This window comes from Leucopleurus acutus, assembly GCF_964270905.1.
Source record: "Leucopleurus acutus genome assembly, chromosome: 2".
NCBI lineage: Eukaryota > Metazoa > Chordata > Mammalia > Artiodactyla > Delphinidae > Leucopleurus > Leucopleurus acutus.
The window spans coordinates 149,288,563-149,310,623 of record NC_139143.1 but is presented as its reverse complement, the minus strand read 5'-3'; the positions used below and the strand labels follow the sequence as shown (position 1 = coordinate 149,310,623).

General features: G+C 38.2%; 1 protein-coding gene across 1 annotated transcript in view; it reads left to right on the top strand.

The window, feature by feature from the left end:
- The window catches only part of SCP2 (sterol carrier protein 2), a 168,084-nt gene that overhangs the window by 102,981 nt on the left and 43,042 nt on the right, over positions 1–22,061 (top strand). The window contains exon 12 of the mRNA XM_082863512.1: positions 6,369–6,522. Coding sequence (XP_082719638.1) covers positions 6,369–6,522 — 154 coding nt within the window. The remainder of the gene's footprint in view (positions 1–6,368; positions 6,523–22,061) is intronic.

Genomic DNA, 22,061 nt, shown 5'->3' with positions numbered 1-22,061 from the left:
AGTGGCCATGGCTCATGGGCCTGGCCGCTCTGTGGCATGTGGGATCTTCCCGGACCAGGGCATGAACCCATGTCCCCTGCATCAGCAGGCAGACTCTCAACCACTGTGCCACCAGGGAAGCCCAAGTAGGTTTAACTTTTAAGAAACTGTCAAACTGGGGACTTCCCTGGTGGTCCAGTGGGTAAGACTCCACGCTACCAATGCAGGGGGCCCAGGTTCAATCCCTGGTCAGAGAACTAGATCCTGCATGCATGCCCCAACTAAGAAGTCCACATGCTGCAACTAAAGGATCCCACATGCTGCAACTAAGACCTGGCGCAGCCAAAATAAATAAATTAATTTAAAAAAACAACAAAAAAAGAAACTGTCAAACTGATTTCCAAAGTGGTCATACTATTTTGCCTTCCCACCAGCCGTGTATGAGAGTTCTAGTTCTTCCACATCCTCGTCAGCACTTGGTATGGTCAGCTTTTTAAATTTTAGCCATTCTAATCAGTATGTAGTGGCATCTTCTTGTGGTTTTAATTTGCATTTTCCTACTGGCTAATGATGTTAAAACAGTTTTTTATGTGCTTATTTGTCATCTTTATATCTTCTTTGATGAGTTTTGAGAGTTCTTTATGTATCCTGTATACAAGTTCTTTACTAAATATATGCTTTGCAAAGATTTTCTCCCAGTCTGTGACTTTCCTTTTCATTCTCTCGCTAGTGTCTTTTAAAGAGCAGAAGTTTTTAATTATGGTTAAGTCCTGTCTAAGACATCTTTGTCTAACCCTGAGTCACAAAGATCTTTTCCTATGTTTTCTCCTAGATGTTTTATACTTTAAGCCTTACATTTAGATCTGTGACCCATTTTGAATTAATTTTTATGTATGGCACAAAGTGTGGATCTGAGTCCATTTTTTACATATGGATTTCCTGTTGTTGGAGTGCCATTTATTTATCTATACTTTGTCCACTGCATTACCTTTGTCAAAAATCAGTTGTTCATAAATATGTGGGCATTATTTGTGGTCTGTCTTTTCTGTCCAGTTAATCTATGTGTCTGTCTTTACATGAGTACCATACCTTTTTGATTACTGTACCTTTGTAATTGTTCTTGATATTAGGTAGCCTTAGCCCCCCAACTTAATTCTTCTTTTTTAGAGTTGTTTGGCTATTCTAGCTCCTTTGTATTTTTATAGAAATTTTAGAATAAGCTTGTTGATTTGTACAAAAAATTTTCCTGGCATTTTTTTTAGGATTATGTTGAATGTATAGATTTATCTGGGGGAGAATTGAGATTCAAACAATAGTGAATCTTCTGACTTATAAACAAAATATATGTCTCCATTTATTTATTTTAAAAAGTCTTTAACTTTTTTCAGAAATATAGTTTTCACTGTACAGGTCTTGCACATATTTGTCAGATTATGGGGTAAATACTTAGGGGTAAATATTTGTCAGATTTACCCCTAAGTATTTCATATTTTTGATGCTATTGTGAATGGTATTTTTTCAGTTTCAAGCTTTCATTACTAGTATGTAGAAATACAATCAATTTTTGTTTATTCATCTTATAGCCTTGCTAAAACTCACTTATTAATCCTAGTAGTTGTTTAAAAACTGCATCAGGTTTTCTATATAGACAATCATATTATCTGTGAATAAAGACAGTTTTATCTTTTCCCCTTTATCTTCATGAAATGGCCTTCTTTGCTCTGGCAAGTCTTTGCTCTGAAATCTGCTTTGGCTGATTTAATATGGCCACTCCAGCTTTCAGATTTTAACTAGTGCTAACATGGTATATCTTTTTCTATCTTTTTAGTTTTAACCTATTTGTGATTTTATGTTTAAAGTACATTGGCAGCATTGAGTTGGGTCTTGTTTTTTCCCTCCACACTGACAATCTCTGTCTTTGATTGGGGTGTTTAGACTATTTATATTTGATATGATTATTAGTATGGCTATTTGTGTTCTCTTTGTCCCAGCTGTCCTTTATTCCCATTTCTCTCTTTTTATCATCCTACTTTTGGATTATTTTTTATTTCTCCATTTTACCTTTATTATCATAGCCTATCTTCAAGTGTTATTATACGAGCTCACTAATAGTAAAAGAACCTTACAACAGTATACTTCCATTTTTCCTGTCCAGGCCTTATAATACTGTAGTTGTAAATTTTTCTTTTACATATGTTTTAAACCCCACAAGAAATTATTTTTGTTTAAATAATCAGTTATCTCCTAAAGAGATTAAACAATAAGAAACCTTCTCTATTTAAGATTAATGTAGTTACCACTTCATTCCTTTGTGTAAATTCATATTTCCATCTGCTATCATTTTCTTACTGCCTAAAGGATTTCCTTTAACATTTATAGTGTGGGTGTTACAGTATGGTGATGAATTCTTTCAGCTTATTTTGTCTGAAAATATCCTTGTTACTTTTGTTCTTGAAATATATTGTACTTTTGATAGCATTCTAGGTTGATAATTTTATAACTTTTGGAGGGAAAAACGGATCTTAATAAATGTGCATTTTTCAGTGTATGCTGAGTCCATTAATGCTTTTTGCCCTTTAAAGCTCAAAAATCTTTGCTTTCTCAAAAAGCCAGCCTCCAACAATAGAAGAACATGCTTTTTTATGCTGTTTATGCTAAGGTCTTTAGATGTCTAATTTGAAACTAAAGCTAAATTATGACTTTTTGTACTTGACTGTCTTAATGGTATAGGAAGAGCTATGGGTTCAAGGAAGCAGGAGGAAGAAAAGACCTCGGGTAATATCTCAAGATATTATTCCCTGTAGTTTTTCCATTCTGTGGATTTCCATAGCACTTAGTACTTATCTTTATTAGCACTTCATATTACACTGTGAATTCTTTGTATCTTCAGTACTTAGTGGAGTGCTTGATACATATTTGAATAGCTTATTTTCAGTAGCAACCAGACTATATAACTATGTAGCTGAGTCCTAGGCTAATTATTTTTGTATTAAAAGATTGACCAACATCTTGTTAGGAAATTTTTGCAGCAAGATGGTAGTAAAATGAAGTAACAAGGTTAAAAAAATTTTTTCCCCTTCGTAAGAGACTTTAAGAAGGACATTACTGTTTGAGTATACTACTTTGACAGGATGCCCATTCCTATCTCCCTCCACAATTTATAAATATATTGTGTTCATGTTTGATAGTTTTTTTTTCCCAAGGAGAGGAAAAATATGGTTTTTAATTCAGTGCCAGAAGTTATCCAAGGAAGGAAAAATTTTAAAATGTGTTGCTCATAATAGTTTATGCTTTCATAACTATCTTCTGTGTCTTCTTGGCAAGTAGATTTCTGAGGCCAACTTTTGACTTCCACCCTTCACAAATCTAGATTCTAGAAATGCAAGAAATGCCAGGTTATTCTGAAAGCAGATAACGAGAAAGCTCATATAATCAGTATGTTTTCTCACTGTCGTCTTTTGTTAAAAGTGAATAAATAAGTTAACATGGATCTTTAGTCCCTCCCTCCCTTCTTCCTTTTTTTGCCACAAGTGAGTTTAGCAAATCATGAGTAGAGATTTAACACAGTATACCACATCTTCTACAGTATCAGTCGTATGGTGTGACTGAGATTATTGCAAAATCTGGTGCTTCCAGTACATTCATGTTCTCTCTCTCCCTCCTTCTCTCCCCCTCACTCTCTCCCCTTCTGCCTGCCTCCCTCCCCCAACTCCCTCTCTCCCTTTTCACCCCCTTCTCTCTCACTCTCACTGGCTGTCCTGAGCACTCTCTAGCCTCATTCACTTAACTTTCTATTCCTTAAGTAGGCTGTGTACCTTTATATGCCTATCTTATTTATTAGATCTTCTGAGCCTTGAGCAGTGTCAGCACATATTAGGCATTCAGTAAATATTTGTTGGATGGATGGGTAGATGAATATCTAAAGGGTTCCTTGCATTTTTTACTAAGGTTATATCATAAACATTTTCCTAAATTATTAAAATTTTTGGATACATCATTTTAAATAGGAACATAGTACTTTGTCATATGGATAGGTCATAATTCATATAACCATTCGCCAGTTATTTCACTCGTAGATTATCTAGTTTTTCACTTTTCTAAGAAAGTGATAAACAGATAGCTTTGTGTGTAAGACTTTTCCTATGCTTGATTATTTCCATAGAATGGTTTTCAAGGCATTTTTAATGCTCTTACTAATTTTTTACATTGCTTTCCAAAAAGGTTGTACCAGTTTGAACTTTTACCCTTACTGTATGAAGGTGGCTGTCATGCCATAGTCTCCCCAGCATTGATTACCTCCATTTTTAAACATCCTGACCAATGTGATTGGTTAAAACAGTATCTTTCTATTTGATCAAGGTAAAGTTGAGTATTTTTCTCAAATATTTGTAAACTATGTATATTTACTCTTTGGGGAAGAGAACTAGCCCTATTTCCCCACCCACATATACATAAGACCAGTCTGAATACTTTTTTTGGTCTTATGTATTCATAAATGTTTAAGCTTTTTGTATGGCAGATTTCAAGTAAAACTGATTGCCCCAAAGTTTGGATATATTAGTAGAATTATTCACTTTGACCTTAATATTCAAAATGTTCACAATTCAAAAATTCATTACAAGATGTAGAATTACCTATTTTAAAACAGTATTTAAAATATATATTCTGTAAAAATATGTAGACATTGCTTAGAAAGCAGAAATGGCAGTTAAATTTCTTGAGAAGGTTGGGGTTATACAGAAAACTGTCATAGGTATTCGGGAATCAGACCTTGTGATTGGGGGTGTAGGTGGAAGAAAAGACATTATAGGGAGACCAGTTTGCTCTGCTTCTGGAACGATGAAACCAGTCTATCCAGCATTCTTAACTAAACTATCCTTGAATAGCTGGTGTGGGAGAAAAACAAATGTAAATCAGGAGACTTGGCTTCTAATCTCAACTCTGGAATTAGCCTGCTTTGTGACCATTCACAAATTACTTAATTTTACAGTTTCTCATTGCTACCTTTGTAACTAAGCAAGGGCTCCTGTGCCCATGGCTTGGTGCAGAAAGCAAACTCTGATAGTGCGTGTTTGCAGCAAAGTAAGGGTTTATTTGCAGGGCGCCAAGAAAGGGAGTGGGAGACAAGTCTCAGATCCACTCCATCTTGGTCTTTGAGTTAAGGATGTTTTAAAGGGGAAGAACAAGGAAACTGGAATTAATCATCGTCTCAAGACATTTCTGTGACATTTCTCTTTCATTATTGAACACGTGTATTTTTTTATTAATTAATTTTTATTGGAGTATAGTTGATTTACAATGTTGTATTAGTCTCTGCTGTACAGCAAAGTGTATCAGTTATACATATACATATATCCACTCTTTTAGATTCTTTTCCCATATAGGTCATTACAGAGTATTGAGCAGAGTTCCCTGTGCTATACAGTAGGTTCTTATTAGTTATCTATTTTATATATAGTAGTGTGTATATGTGTGACATTTCTTAATCATGGTTTTGGGAGTCAATGTGTCTGGTTTATGATTCTCCGGCCAGGTGGTCCATGGCTCTGGGGGTTGTGAGCTCATCTTGCCTGGAAAAACAACTTGAGTTTGTATGATGGTATCTACAACAGCAATTTTAATACAGTAACGATGTTATTAACAACAGCAATCTTAGTCAACTGACTCTGATTAATTAGTGTTCAGTTAGCACAGAATTGAGGGGACAAGAAAGGGATTGAGGTCAGAGGAGACAAGTAAGGGAATAAAGTTTTGGATAGAGAGATTAATCATAAACTCAGTAAGGGAACTCAGTTTTAGGGGGGTTTGGTTTCAACATTATTTAGTTCTCTCCAGCTCTAAAAATCTCTGATTTTATTATCCAGAGGACAAAATGCTATTTTTGTGAATCCAGTGCTATTTTTGGAATAGCTGTGAATAGGTCTAGAAAACATTCTTTCTAGGAACTTTTTGAGGAGAATAATAGGAAAATTTCCCATACCAGCTAAATATTTTAGGGAAAGTCAACTCCCAAGTCCTAGATTATATTCTTTAGATACATTAAAAATGGTAAAATTAAATTATTTTTATGCTGTTTTGCGTCAGCCAGAGAACGGTATATTAAGTGTTTTCTCTTTCAACGTTGCCAAAAAATGGCAGGTTGGATAAATTTAAAGAGCACAAGGAATTTCTGAAGCCTGAATATTGTCTAAATACAGAGATTACTTAGGGAGAAAAAAATAGCTAGCTGCAAAAACCCTCCAGGCTTTTAAGAGAAGTTCTTACTTAGGCAAACGTCGTCTTGGCTGAATAAAATGGTTTAGTTAAAAGTCACAATTAAACGTTAGCCTTTGTCTGCCTTTAGCTTTCTAAACCAACGGAATCTGACTGTTCTGCGTTCGATTTGTTAGGTCTGGCTCAGTGCGCTGAACTCTGCTGGCAGCTGAGAGGGGAAGCCGGAAAAAGGCAAGTTCCTGGTGCAAAGGTTGCTCTGCAGCATAATTTAGGCATCGGAGGAGCAGTAGTTGTCACGCTGTACAAGATGGGTTTTCCTGAAGCTGCCAGGTAAGTGACATTCTGGGTTTTGTCTGGCAATGAACCCTTCTGACTTTTCACAACTGATGACGTTATACAAGTAAAAAAAAGTCCTAATTTTATTGTGTTAGTGCTCAAAGAACAAGTATTTCATTACCTTGCTTTAATAGCATGGTTTTAAAACTTTAAAACTGGCAATTAACTTTTAAACTTAACTATCCTTAGGAAAGTTTTGTTTAAAAAGAAGGCAGCATAGTCAAAAGAGGGTGCTGAACTAGAAGCCAGAGCTGGCTGGGCACTTGTCTCAGCCCTGCCAACTTGAGTAATTTTATTAAAGGCAAGTCATTTTTTGGTTTCCTTTCCCACAATTTGCTTTCTCCCCCTAGCGTCCCGGGCTTCTGAGGTTATTGGGAGAAAGTCATCAAATATGCTGATTGTATCTCCGCAGATTTCTGTTTCTGAATCCAGCTAAGCCCTCACTGCTGCTAGAATCCTTTCTATTTGTCTCCTGCTGATTTTCTTCCTGCCCTTGTCAAATGCCTGTGCTCCTAAGATTTCCAAGCACTTTCTTTTCAAGCCTTTTCAGGATCCCTCAACTTCCTTGCTCTTCTCTCAGAGAAATGCTCATCCTTTTTTCTCAGAGAAATGCTCATCCTTTTTTCCCAGAGGAAAAAAGTCCCTTTTCCTTTCCAAGGCCCATCTTTCCTCTTTGCATGCTTTTGTTTCCAACCACTTTCTGTAACTTTGTTCCAAATATTAAGTATACCTTCTTTCGTTTGAATCTTTCCATTTTTACCTTTCTGTTGACTCCTTTCGCTCTGTCATCAAACATGTTCAGGTCTTCCATATTCTAAAACTCTGTTTTTCTCCTTACCTTAATTATTCTCTTTCATGATGAACCTTTTATATTGAGCCACTTTTGTTTTTCTACTCTGAAATGTCTTTAGTTTCTGATCTCACCACTGAGGTCAGGTAAGGCCACCAATGACCTGATTATGATACATTCTTGATAATTTCTATCTTTATTCTCTTAACCCTGCTGTAGCTTTCAACACTAATTGGCTCCTTTTTCTCTCCTGAAGTTCTTGGTAATTATGTATTCATTTTTTCACACTTTTGGTTCCACAAAGGATATGTGAACACTTTTTTACAGAGTCCGTTATATTCTCATGTTTTGTAAACTCTTGAATCTCTTTTCTCTGTCCTTTCTTCTTTCATGCCTGGAATATTAGTTCTGTGTGAAAATTCTAACTTCCAATTAAGGCCAATCTTAGGTACCATCTCCCTTTGAATATCCACAGCACTTTGTAACTTTTGGGTCCCTATCCAATTTTTGTTTAGTTGTAGAGTATCTACCTTGTTCTGTATCCTGTTTGTTATGTGAAATCCTTGAGATCTAAGACTTTGATTCTCCTAACCCCTCTGAGGATCTCTCTCAAAGTGAGTAAATGTTTATTGAATTGCATCAAATAAAAAGATGTTAAGACGTTGAATTTTAAGTTTCCTCCTAAATCTGATTCATTGGTTCTGTATCGTCCTCTGGTATTCCATGTAGTTCATATTCGGAGTTGAAAACCCTCAGTAAAAGCCAAACTATAAAGAGCTACCAGAGTCAGAATATTAGTATAGCTGTCTAATTAGCTCAGAATAGAAGATTATGCATTTAGGGCAATAAATTCTATTTTAAACATGGAATTCTCATAGTTATTTTTTTAATATCTTTATTGGAGTATAATTGCTTTACAATGGTGTGTTAGTTTCTGCTGTACAACAAAGTGAATCAGCTATATGTATACATATATCCCCATGTCCCCTCCCTCTTGCATCTCCCTCCCACCCTCCCTATCCCACCCCTCTGGGGGGACACAAAGCACCGAGCTGATCTCCCTGTGCTATGCAGCTGCTTCCCACTAGCTATCTGTTTTACATTTGGTAGTGTATATATGTCAGTGCTACTCTCTCACTTCATCCCACCTTATACTTCCCCTCCCCGTGTCCTCAAGTCCATTCTCTACGTCTCCATCTTTATTCCTGTCCTGCCCCTAGGTTCTTCAGAACCATTTTTGTTGTTTTTTCTTTAGATTCCATATACATGTATTAGCATATGTTATTTGTTTTTCTCTTTCTCACTTCACTCTGTATGACAGTCTCTAGGTCCATCCACCTCACTGCAAATAACTCAGTTTTGTTTCTTTTTATGACTGAGTAATATTCCATTGTATATATGTGCCATATCTTTATCCATTTATCTGTCGATGGGCACTTAGGTTGCTTCCACGTCCTGGCTATCGTAAATAGTGCTGCAGTGAACATTGTGGTGCATGACTCTTTGTGAAGTATGGTTTTCTCAGGGTATGTGCCCAGTAGTGGGATTGCTGGGCCATATGGTAGTTCTATCTTTAGTTTTTTAAAGGAACCTCCATACTGTTCTCCACAGTGGCTGTATCAATTTACACTCCCACCAACAGTACAAGAGGGTTCCCTTTTCTCCACACCCTCTCCAGCATTTATTGTTTGTAGATTTTTTGATGATGGCCATTCTGACCAGCATGCAGTGATATCTAATTGTAGTTTTGATTTGCATTTCTCTAATGATTAGTGATGTTGAGCGTCCTTTCATGTGTTTGTTGGCAATCTGTATATCTTCTTTGGAGAAATGTCCATTTAGGTCTTCTGCCCATTTTTGGATTGGGTTGTTTGTTTTTCTGATATTGAGCAGCATGAACTGCTTGTATATTTTGGAGATTAATCCTTTGTCAGTTGCTTCATTTGCAAATATTTTCTCCCATTCTGAGGGTTGTCTTTTTGTCCTGTTTATAGTTTCCTTTGCTGTGCAAAAACTTTTAACTTTCATTAGGTCCCATTTGTTATTTTTGTTTTTGTTTCTAGGAGGTGGATCAAAACGGATCTTGCTGTGATTTATGTCACAGAGTGTTCTGCCTATGTTTTCCTCTAAGAGTTTGATGGTGTCTGGGCTTACATTTAGGTCTTTAATTCATGTTGAGTTTATTTTTGTGTATGGTGTTAGGGAGTGTTCTAATTTCAGTCTTTTACATGTAGCTGTCCAGTTTTCACAGCACCACTTATTGAAGAGGCTGTCTTTTCTCCATTGTGTATTCTTGCCTCCTTTATCAAAGATAAGGTGATCATATATGCGTCGGTATATCTCTTGAGCTTTCTATCCTGTTCCATTGATCTGTATTTCTGTTTTTGTGCCAGTACCATACTGTCTTGATTACAGTAGCTTTGTAATATAGTCTGAAGTCAGGGAGCCTGATTCCTCCAGCTCCATTTTTCTTCCTTAAGATTGCTTTGGCTATTTGGGGTCTTTTGTGTCTCCATACAAATTGTGAAATTTTCTGTTCTAGTTCTGTGAAAAATGCCATTGGTAGTTTGATGGAGGTTGCACTGAATCTGTAGATTGCTTTGGGTAGTATAGTCATTTTCACAATGTTGATTCTTCCATCCAAGAACATGATATATCCCTCCATCTTTTTGTATCATCTTTAATTTCTTTAATTTCGTTCATCAGTGTCTTATAGTTTTCTCCATACATGTCTTTTGTCTCCTTAGGTAGGTTTATTCCTAGGTATTTTATTCTTTTTGTTGCAATGGTAAATGGGAGTGTTTCTTTAATTTCTCTTTCAGATTTTTCATCATTAGTGTATAGGAGTGCAAGAGATTTCTGTGCCTTAATTTTGTATCCTGCTACTCTACCAAATTCATTGATTAGCTTTAGTAGTTTTCTGGTAGCATCTTTAGGATTCTCTATGTATAGTATCATGTCATCTGCAAACAGTGACAGTTTTACTTCTTCTTTACTGACTAGGATTCCTTTTATTTATTTTTCTTCTCTGATTGTTGTGGCTAAAACTTCCAAAACTATGTTGAATAATAGTGGTGAGAGTGGGCAACCTTGTCTTGTTCCTGATCTTAGAGGGAATGGTTTCAGTTTTTCACCATTGAGAACAATGCTGGCTATGGGTTTGCTATATATGGCCTTTATTATGTTGAGGTAAATTCCCTCTATGCCTACTTTCTGGAGGGTTTTTATCTTAAATGGGTGTTGAATTTTGTCAAAAGCTTTTTCTGCATCTGTTGAGATGATCATATGGTTTTTATCCTTCAGTTTGTTAATATGATGTATCACATTGATTGATTTGTGTATAGTGAAGAATCCTTTCATTCCTGGGATAAACCCCACTTGATCATGGTGTATGATCCTTTTAATGTGCTGCTGGATTCTGTTCGCTAGTATTTTGTTGTTGTTGTTCAGGATTTTTACATCTATGTTCATCAGTGATATTGGTCTGTAGTTTTCTTTTTTGTGTGACATCTTTGTCTGGTTTTGGTATCAGACTGATGGTGGCCTCGTAGAATGTGTTTGGGAGTGTTCCTTCCTCTGCTATATTTTGGAAGAGTTTGAGAAGGATAGGTGTTAGCTCTTCTCTAAATGTTTGGTAGAATTTGCCTGTGAAGCCATCTGGTCCTGGACTTTTGTGTGTTGGAAGATTTTTTTTTTTTTTTATGATACGCGGGCCTCTCACTGTTGTGGTCTCTCCCATTGCGGAGCACAGGCTCCGGACGCACAGGCTCTGCAGCCATGGCTCACGGGCCTAGTCGCTCTGCGGCATGTGGGATCTTCCCAGACCGGGGCACGAACCCGTGTCCCCTGCATCGTTAGGCGGACTCTCAACCACTGCGCCACCAGGGAAGCCCTTGTTGGAAGATTTTTAATCATAGTTTCAGTTTTAGTGGTCATGATTGGTCTGTTTTTATTTTCTGTTTCTTCCTGGTTCAGTCTTGGAAGTTGTGCTTTTCTAAGAATTTGTCCGTTTCTTTCAGGTTGTCCATTTTTTTGGCGTATAGTTGCTTGTAGTAATCTCTCATGATCCTTTGCATTTCTGCAGTGTCAGTTGCTACTCCTCCTGCTTCATTTCTAATTTTATTGATTTGAGCCTTCTCCCTTTTTTTCTTGATGAGTCTGGCTAATGGTTTAGCAATTTGGTTTATCTTCTCAAAGAACCAGTGTTTAGTTTTATTGATCTTTGCTATCGTTTCCTTCATTGCTTTTTCATTTATTTCTGATCTGATCTTTATGATTTCTTTTCTTCTGCTAACTTTGACAGTTTTTTGTTCCTCTTATCTCTGATTGCTTTAGGTGTAAGTTTAGGTTGTTTATTTGAGATGTTTCTTGCTTCTTGAGGTAGGATTGTATTGCTATAAACTTCCCTTTTAGAACTGCTTTTGCTGCATCCCGTAGGTTTTGAGTCATCGTGTTTTCGTTGTCATTTGTTTCTAGGTATTTTCTGATTTCCTCTTTGATTTATTCAGTGATCTCTTGGTTATTTAGTAGTTTATTGTTTAGCCTGTATGTGTTTGTATTTGTTACAGATTTTTTCGTGTAATTGATATCTAGTCTCATAATGTTGTAGCCGGAAAAGATACTTGATAGGATTTCAATTTTCTTAAGTTTACCTAGGCTTGATTTGTGACCCAGCATATGACCTATCCTGGAGAATGTTCCATGAGCACTTGAGAAGCAAGTGTATTCTGTTGTTTTTGGATGGAATGTCCTGTAAATATCAATTAAGTCCATCTTGTTTAATGTGTCATTTAAAGTTTGTGTTTCGTTATTTATTTTCATTTTGGATGATCTGTCCATTGGTGAAAGAGGGGTGTTAAAGTCCCCTACTATGATTGTGTTACTGTCGATTTCCCCTTTTATGGCTGTTAGCATTTGCCTTATATATTGAGGTGCTCCTATGTTGGGTGCATAAATATTTACAATTGTTAATATCTTCTTGTGTTGATCTCTTGATCATTATGTAGTGTCCTTCTTTGTCTCTTGTAATAGTCCTTATTTTAAAGTCTGTTCTGTCTGATATGAGAATTGCTACACCAGCTTTCTTCTGAATTTCATTTGCATGGAATATCTTTTTCCATCCCCTCATTTTCAGTCTGTTTGTGTCCCTAGGTCTGAAGTGGGTCTCTTGTAGACAGCATATATATGGGTCTTGTTTTTGTATCCATTCAGCCAGTCTGTGTCTTTCTGTGGGAGCATTTAATCCATTTACATTCAAGGTTATTATCGATATGTATGTTCCTGTTACCATTTTCTTAATTGTTTTGGGTTTGTTATTGTAGGTCTTTTCCTTCTCTTGTGTTTCCTGCCTAGAGAAGTTCCTTTAGTATTTGTTGTAAAGCTGGTTTGGTGGTGCTGAATTCTCTTAGCTTTTGCTTGTCTGTAAATGTTTTAATTTCTCCAGCGAATCTGAATGAGATCCTTGCCGGGTAGAGTAATCTTGGTTGTAGGTTTTTCCCTTTCATCACTTTAAATATGGCCTGCCACTCCCTTCTGGCTTGCAGAGTTTCTGCTGAAAGATCAGCTGTTAACCTTATGGGGATTCCCTTGTGTGTTATTTGTGGCTTTTCCCTTGCTGCTTGTAATATTTTTCCTTTGTATTTAATTTTTGATAGTGTGATGAATATGTGTCTTGGCGTGTTTCTCCTTGGATTTATCCTTTACGGTACACTCTGTGCTTCCAGCACTTAATTGACTATTTCCTTTCCCATATAATGGAATTTTTTAACTGTAATCTCTTTAAATATTTTTTCAGTACTTTTTTTTCTCTTCTTCTTCTGGGACCCCTATAATTCGAATGTTGGTGCGTTTAATGTTGTCCCAGAGGTCTCTGAGACTGTCCCTCGATTCTTTTCATTCTTTTTTCTTTATTCTACTCTGTGGTAGTTATTTCCACTCTTTTATCTTCCAGGGCACTTATCGGTTCTTCTACCTCAGTTATTCTGCTATTGATTCCTTCTAGAGAATTTTTAATTTCACTTATTATGTTGTTCACCATTGTTTGTTTGCTCTTTAGTTCTTCTAGGTCCTTGTTAAACGTTTCTTGTATTTTCTCCATTCTATTTCCAAGATTTTGGATCATCTTTACTATCATTACTCTGAATTCTTTTTCAGGTAGACTGCCTATTTCCTCCTCATTTGTTAGGTCTGGCGGGTTTTTACCTTGCTCCTTCGTATGCTGTGTATTTCTCTGTCTTCTCATTTTGCTTATCTTACTGTGTTTGAGGTCTCCTTTTTGCAGGCTGCAGGTTCTTAGCTCCCGTTGTTTCTGGTGTCTGCCCCCAGTGGATAAGGTTGGTTCAGTGGGTTCTGTAGGCTTCCTGGTGGAGGGGCCTGGTGTCTGTGTTCTGGTGGATGAAACTGGATCTTGTCTTTCTGCTGAGCAGGACTGCATCTGGTGGTGTGTTTTGGGGGTGTCTGTGAACTTACTATGATTTTAGGCAGCCTGTGTGGTAATGGGTACTGTTGTGTTCCTGTCTTGCTAGTTGTTTGGCATAGGGTGTGCAGCACTGTAGCTTGCTGGTTGTTGAGTGGAGCTGGGTCTTAGCGTTGAGATGGAACCTCTGTGAGAGCTTTCGCCATTTGATATTACATGGGGCCAGGAGGTCTCTGGTGGACCAATGTCCTGAAATTGGCTCCCCCACCTCAGAGGCTCAGGCCTGACACCTGGCCAGAGCACCAAGACCCTGTCAGCCACTCACCTCAGAAGAAAAGGGAGGTAAAAATAGGAAAGAAAGAAAGAAAAAACAAATAAAATAAAGTTTTTTAAAAAAAACTATTAAAAATAAAAAAGTAATAAAAAAAAGAAAGAAGCGAACAACCAAAGCAAAAAACAAATCCACCAATGTTAACAAGTGCTAAAAAGTATACAGACCAAAACCAAAACCAAAAGTGGACAGACAGAATCTTAGGACAAATGGTAAAAGCAAAACTATATAGACAAAATCACACAAAGAAGCACACACATACACCCTCACAAAAAGAGAAAAAGGAAAAAAAAATATTAAAAAAATAAGGAAGAGGGCAACCAAATCAATAAACAAATCTACCAATGATAATGAACTCTAAATACTAAACTAAAATAAACATAAAACCAGAAACAAATTAGATGCAGAAAGCAAACCCCAAGTCTACAGTTGCTCCCCAGGTCCACTGCCTCAATTTTGGGATGATTCATTGTCTGTTCAGGTATTCCACGGATGCAGGGTACATCAAGGTGATTGTGGAGATTTAATCTGCTGCTCCTGAGGCTGCATGGAAAGATTTCCCTTTCTCTTTGTTCGCACAGCTCCTGGGGCTCAGCTTTGGATTTGGCCCTGCCTCTGCGTGTAGGTTGCCTGAGGACGCCTGTTCTTCGCCCAGACAGGACGGGGTTAAAGTAGCAGCTGATTAGGGGACTCTGGCTCACTCAGGCTGGGGGGGGAGGGGTACGGAATGCGGGGCGAGCCTGTGGCGGTAGAGGCCAGCGCGACATTGCAACAGCCTGAAATGCGCCGTGTGTTTTCCCGGGGAAGTTGTCCCAGCATCACGGGACCCTGGCAGTGGCGGGCTGCACAGGCTCCCAGGAGGGGAGGTGTGGATAGTGACCTGTGCTTGCGCACAGCCTTCTTGGTGGCTGCAGCAGCAGCCGTAGCATTTCATGCCAGTCTCTGGTGTCCACACTGATAGCCGTGGCTCACACCTATCTCTGGAGCTCGTTTAGACGGTGCTCTGAATTCCCTCTCCTCTGCGCACCCTGAAACAATGGTCTCTTGCCTCTTAGCCAGTTCCAGACTTTTTCCTGGACTCCCTCCCGGCTAGCTGTGGCGCACTAGCCCCCTTCAGGCTGTGTTCACACATCCAACCCCTGTCCTCTCCCTGGGGTCTGACCTCCGAAGCCTGAGCCTCAGCTCCCAGCCCCAACCCGTCCCAGCCGGTGGGCAGACAAGCCTCTCGGGCTGGTGAGTGCTGGTCAGCAGCGATCCTCTGTGTGGGAATCTCTCTGCTTTGCCCTCTGTACCCCTGTTGCTGCGCTCTCCTCTGTGGCTCCGAAGCTTCCCCCCTCCGCCACCCTCAGTCTCCGCCCACGAAGGGGCTTCCTAGTGTGTGGAAACCTTTCCTCTCTCACAGCTCCCTCCCAGAGGTGCAGGTCCCGTCCCCGTTCTTTTGTGTCTGTTTTTCCTTTTTTTTTTGCCCTACCCAGGTACGTGAGGAGTTTCTTGCCTTTTGGGAAGTCTGAGGTCTTCTGCCAGCATTAAGTAGGTGTTCTGTAGGAGTTGTTCCACATGTAGATGTATTTTTGATGTATTTGTGGGAAGGAAGGTGATCTCCATATCTTAGTCCTCCGCCATCTTGGAGGTCCCTCCTCGTAGTTCTTTTATTTTCAGGAGACTAAATAATTGGGAGATAGAATTGTTCACGATAACTATAGTTGATATTTCTGGGAAGCCAGAAGAATGAACAAATCCAGATGATATATTAATGACTGAAAGAAATTGGCTTCAAGTATTGAAGATATTTTTGATAGTTTTAGTGATAGAACATATCCCACTTCAAAGGCCAAAGTTGTGAAAATAATTCTAACTCTGATGGTGCAGATATAGTTTTACAATGAGGATTTGTTTTAAACAAAGTAATTTTAAGGTACTGTTTGCACATGATCTGATTTCCTTAGTTTCTCGTTTAGCTAACTTTGATGGAGCAGCTGCTATATGCTTAGGCCCCTAAGTATGGTCCTCTGAGTAGATGCGGAAGGCAGACATACCTTTTTCAAAATGCTATAGAAGCCCAGAGGAAGAAATTAGTATGAAGGACCTAAATTTGAACTGGGATGACTAAGATTGCCCAGCAAAAGCGTAGAGGAAGGGCATCCCAGGTCTGTACATAGGTACGCAATTTGAAAATATAAGAGTGGTTGTCCTGTGTGGGTAGAGGGTGGATTATTTTGTTGTGCCTGGGTAGAGGGGCAGAGTCAGTAATACATAGGTGACAGGAGTTGCAGCTGTAACAGTAGATTGGATCAAGGTTTTGAAATGCTTCCAATGTTATGTTGAGGAGTTTGAAATTTATCCTACAGAATATGAGTTTTAGCAAAAGATTATGTGATTATATCGCATTTTACTTTAGGTAGATCAGTCTGGTATTACTTTGAGTTGAGTGGTGGAGGGACCAGAGGCCAGGAATCCTTAGGAAGCAGTTGCAGTAGTGTGGATAAGAAATGTTTAGTGCTGCAACAGGGGCCATGAAAATGAAGAGGAGAGGTCTTATTTAAGAACTGTGACCAATTGCATTTAATTTACAGTTAAACTTTCCTTTAGACCACTTTTGAATATAAGTATTGACTCTGTATTATAACATCCTGTTCATTTTATGTAAGACACAGATTGAGGATAGATTTGCATTTTGTATTCTGTTAAGTGAAACCTGTTTTTAAACCCAACTTTGTTTTGTTTTTTCTATTTTTAATTAAGGTATAAAAATTTACATACAGTGAAAGTCCACCTGTTTAGTGCATAGTTCTGAAAGTTTTGACAAACATGTACAGTCAAGTAACTACCACCATAATCAAGATACAGAACAATTGCATCACCCACCAGAATTCTTTGTTAACCTTTGTAGTCGACCCTTCCCCCTGTCTTCCATTCCTTGGCAACCACTATCTATTTTCTGCCCCTTTCCAGAATATCATGTGAATAGAATCAAAAAGCCTTTGAGTCTGGCTTCTTTCACTTAGCAGAATGCATTTGAGGTTCATTCATGTTATTGTGTGTGAGTAATCTGTTCCTTTTTATTGCTTAGTGGTATTCGTTTGTATGGATGTACCACAGCTTATCCATTCCCTGGTTGAGGCATATTTGGATTACTCCAGTTTTTCTTTTTTAATGGAAAATTGTCTAAGTTAGCCTGAAAGTTTAGGTCAACAGGTGAAAACCCTAAGTGATATAAGAAGTTAAAAGTTAGAAGTAAAAATTGTACCCATGTATGTGTGCTCATAAACAAGGACTAGAGGAAGCAATGTGGAAAAAATGAATATAGGAAACTTGTTGGTAGTGGTGAGATTGAAGGTGATTAGCCTTTTCATTTTCTAAATTTTGTCTTTTAATTAGAAACCTTGATTTTGACATAAAAATTACAGGAATAGTACAAGGAACTCCCACATACCTTGTACTCAGATTGTTTGTATTTTGCTCCATTTGCTTCATCATTTTTCTACATGCATATATATATATATATATATATATATATATATATGCATGTGTTTTCTGAAATGTTTGAACGTTGGAGACATTATGCTCTTCTACCCTTATATATTTTAGTATGCATTTCTAAAGACTAGAACATTCTATTACTCAACCACAGTATAGCTATCAAAATCAGAAAATTTAACACTGATAAAACGCTATTACCTACAGGGGCCCCAGGTTCCAATCTCTGGTCGGGGAACTAGATCCCACATGCATGCTACGACTAAGAGTCTGCGTGCTGCAACCAAGAAGTCCGCATGCCACAACTAAGAAGTCCACATGCCACAACTAAGAGCCCGCATGCGGCAACTAAAGATCCCACATGCCACAACTAAGCCCTGGCGCAGCCTAAATAAATAAATATTAAAAAATAAGTAAAATTTAAAAAATGCTATTACCTAATCCAAAGAAGGTATTCACAGTTTGACAATTATCCCAATAATATCTCTTTAAAAGATACTATAAGCTTTAGTCTTTCTCCTTGTCCAGGATCCAATTTAGGATCCTGAGTTCATTTAGCTGTCATGTCTCTTTAGTTTCCTTTGATCTGAAACAATCCCTCAGCCTTTCTTATTTCTTGACTTTGACTTTTTTGGAGAGTATAAGTAGATTCTTTAAGAATGGAATGTCCCTCAATTTGCATGTGTCACATGTTTCCTCGTAATTAGGTTCAGGTTACACATTTTTTGCAGGAATACCACTGAAGTGATGATGTATACTTAATGCATCGTGACTGGAAGCACATGATGTGCATTATCCTATATTGGTGATGTTTAGCTTTGATTTCTTGACTAAGGTGGTATCTACCATGTTTTCCTCTGAAAGAGTTACTGTTTTTCCTTTGTACTTAATAGGTAATTTGTGGTGAGATGTTTTGCGATTATGTAAATATCCTGTTCCTCATCCAACTTTTACCCATTACTCATTCATCTTAGCATCCACTGATGATATTTTTCTAACTTCATCATACCTTATATTTATTAAGTGGTATTCTGCTGTAAGGGAGATTCTCTTCTCCCCCATTAAAAAATTTGTTCATATTCATCTATATCGATAAATATATCGGTATGAACTCATGAATTCATATTTTATTCAGTGGGTTATAATGCATTAGTATCATTTATTTTGACACTCAAAATGTCCCTGCTTTAGCCAGCAGAAGCCCCTTCTAGCTGACTTGTACTGTCTTGTGATTCTCTTTATTACTTGCTTGCTTTCTAGCTCAAGAAGGTATTCCAGGCTCATCCTGTATTTTCCCTGCCCCAGCCCTAAGATCAACCATTTCTTCAGAGAGCCTTAGTTCCTTTTAGTGGAGAATGGTATTTAGAAACCACAGTGTGGCTGCTGGCTGAGTGCTTGTTGTTATTACCTCCAGGACTTCTCAGGGGACACAGTGGACACACACACACCACCACACACACACACAAGATTTTAGTTTCATTTATTTTTTAAAATATTTATTTATTTTTGTCTGTGTTGGGTCTTTGTTGCAGTGTACAGGCTTCTCACTGCAATGGCTTCTCTTGTTGAGGAGCACAGGTTCTAGGTGCGCAGGCTTCGGTAGTTGTGGCACGCGGGCTCAGTAGTTGTGGCTCACGGACTCTAGAGTGCAGGTTCAGTAGTTGTGGCGCATGGGCTTAGTTGCTGTGCGGCATGTGGGATCTTCCTGAACCAGGGGTCGAACCCGTGTCCCCTACGTTGGCAGGTGGATTCCTAACCACTGTGCCACCAGGGAAGTCCCTTAGTTTCATTTAAAAAGAGATATTTAAGAACACATGCAAAAATCTTATCTGATTTTTATCTTTCTCCATACTAATGTAGCCACCAATTAATTAGCAGTTAGAATGAAGAAATTATAAAACTACTGAAATGCCACCTGTATGCGACATCTTTTTTAATTTTTTTATAGGCTGGAATTATCAGAGAGGCAGTGTTGATCAGTGGAAAGAACACCCCATCAACTTTTCCATCACACTGCTTGCTTAGGACATGTTCACCTTTCCCTCAGTTAGAAAAGAGTGAAAATATCTACTTCAGGGATTAGAAAACTAACAAAAAGTACCCGCCACTCATTCAGTTGCTCAATAAACTGTTGATTTCTGATTTATCTAGCTATTTTCCTTTTTTCTTTCCTATTTCTGTAGTTCACGTCACTGGTTAAATTGTTGAAAATGGTTTTATATATTAAATTATAAATGTCACCTAGAAGTTTGGAAAAGATGAACTTTAATTTTTAGTTCAGAGTGAGGCATATATCCCAACCTGTTGAAGTCCACGGTTTGGCTTTCTGGGCTGGATTTCTGTCTGTGATGGGGCCGTGTGCCCGTTCAGAGGTCAAGGGGAGTTGCTGATTGCAAATGAACCCTATTCTTTTGTCCTGTGTGTGTCGCACACCATTTCTAATTTGAACAGACTAATTACTGGTAAAACTGTTAAAATGTTAGATTTAGGGATGGAGATTTGATTAAAATGTAGGATCCTGTGTTCTTCCTAAACACTACAAACAGCAGCAGCCACTTTAAAAATGGTTTTTAACAGCTTTTTTGGGGATATAATTTACATGCCACAAATTCACTATTTTAAGTGTACGTTCAGTGGTTTTTTAGTATATCACAGAGTTGTGCAGTCATCATCACAATCGATTTTAGAATATTTTCAACACCCCTGAAAGAAACCATGTACCGGTTAGCAGTCATTCCCCAGTCCCACTTCTTGCAGGCTCTGACAACCACAGTCTACTTTCTGTCTCTAAGGATTTGCCTATTCTGGACATTTCATATAAATGAAATCATACAATATGTGGCCTTTTGTGACTGCTGCTTTCATTTAGCGTAATGTTTTCAAGGTTCATCCATGTTACAAAAATGAATGTAGTACTTCATTCCTTTTTATGGCTGAATAAAATTACATTATAAGGGTTCTGATTTCTTCACATCCTCATTAACACTTGTTATTGTCGGCTTTTTTTTTTTTTCTCGCGGTATGTGGGCCTCTCACTGTTGTGGCCTCTCCCGTTGTGGAGCACGGGCTCCAGACGCACAGGCTCAGCGGCCATAGCTCACGGGCCCAGCTGCTCCGCGGCCTGTGGGATCCTCCCGGACCGGGGCACGAACCCGTGTCCCCTGCATCGGCAGGCGGACTCTCAACCACTGCGCCACCAGCGAAGCCCCTGAGCATCTTTTCATGTGCTTATTGGCCATTTGTATATCTTAGGAGAAATACCTATTCAGATATTTTGGCCATTTTAAAATTGGGTGTCTTTTTATATATTGAGTTGTAATAGTTCTTTAACAGCCACTTTTTGAGGGCCTAGTATGAGCACCAAGACCATGCTAGGTGCTTCCTCTTCACTGCTTTGTTTAATCCTCATAGAAATCCACATGGTAAGTTTTGTACCTTGTTTATAGATTAGAAGATTGATGATCAGAGTCAAAACAATGTATCTAAAGAGAGTCTTAAGTGGTAGCGGTCAAGACTCTAACCTTCATATATCTGAGTTCAAAGTTCCTGTTTTGTTGGCTACTCTGTGCTTCTGATCTTTTTTTTTTTTTTTTTTTTGTGGTACGCGGGCCTCTCACTGCCGCGGCCTCTCCTGTTGTGGAGCACAGGCTCCGGACGTGCAGGCTCAGTGGCCATGGCCCACGGGCCCAGCCGCTCCGCGGCATGTGGGATCTTCCTGGACCGGGGCACGAACCCGTGTCCCCTGCATCGGCAGGCGGACAATCAACCACTGCGCCACCAGGGAAGCCCCTGTGCTTCTGATCTTTGACGTTGTTGAAACAGTGCCTGTGTTCTAGAGCTTGGAATGAAAATTTCAGGAAGCATAGAGGGAATTCATACACTAAATAGTTAATCTTCAGAGTCCCTTCCAACATTTTATATACTAGATTTATTCCAGAAAACTTATGTATAAACCAAGGTAAAAAAAATAAAAATAATCAGACTTTAGTTTCTGCTAAAAGAACTTCGAATATAAAGAAATCATGAGTTTGTTATAAAGCAGAAACTAACACACCATTGTAAAGCAATTATACCCCAATAAAGATGTTAAAAAAAAAAAAAAGAAGAATATGATTTGGGTGGGCAAAAAAGCTTTTACTAAAATTTCAAATCTATCTCAAAAAAAAAAAAAAAGAAATCATGAGGTGCATCCTTTTGCAATATGAGTAAGTTATTTTCTGAGTTTGTGTAAGTTATATTCAGCTTCCCTAGAGCAGGGCACATATCAAATAAATTGTAAGATATGAGGGATTTTTCAGAAAATATTGATATAACTTTATATATTAATTTTTTCCCTAATCTGGATGAAAAGTTGGTTAATCATTAACTGAGTGAACTTTTCAACAGAAGCAAAATAAACATCTGTGACCTGTCAGAACTTGTCTGAACTCTGCCCCGTAAAGTATCAAGATACTTTGTATGTACGCTGAGAAGTGTCAGTTATTATTTTATCACATACAGTTTGGAAGTGTCAAGCTTGG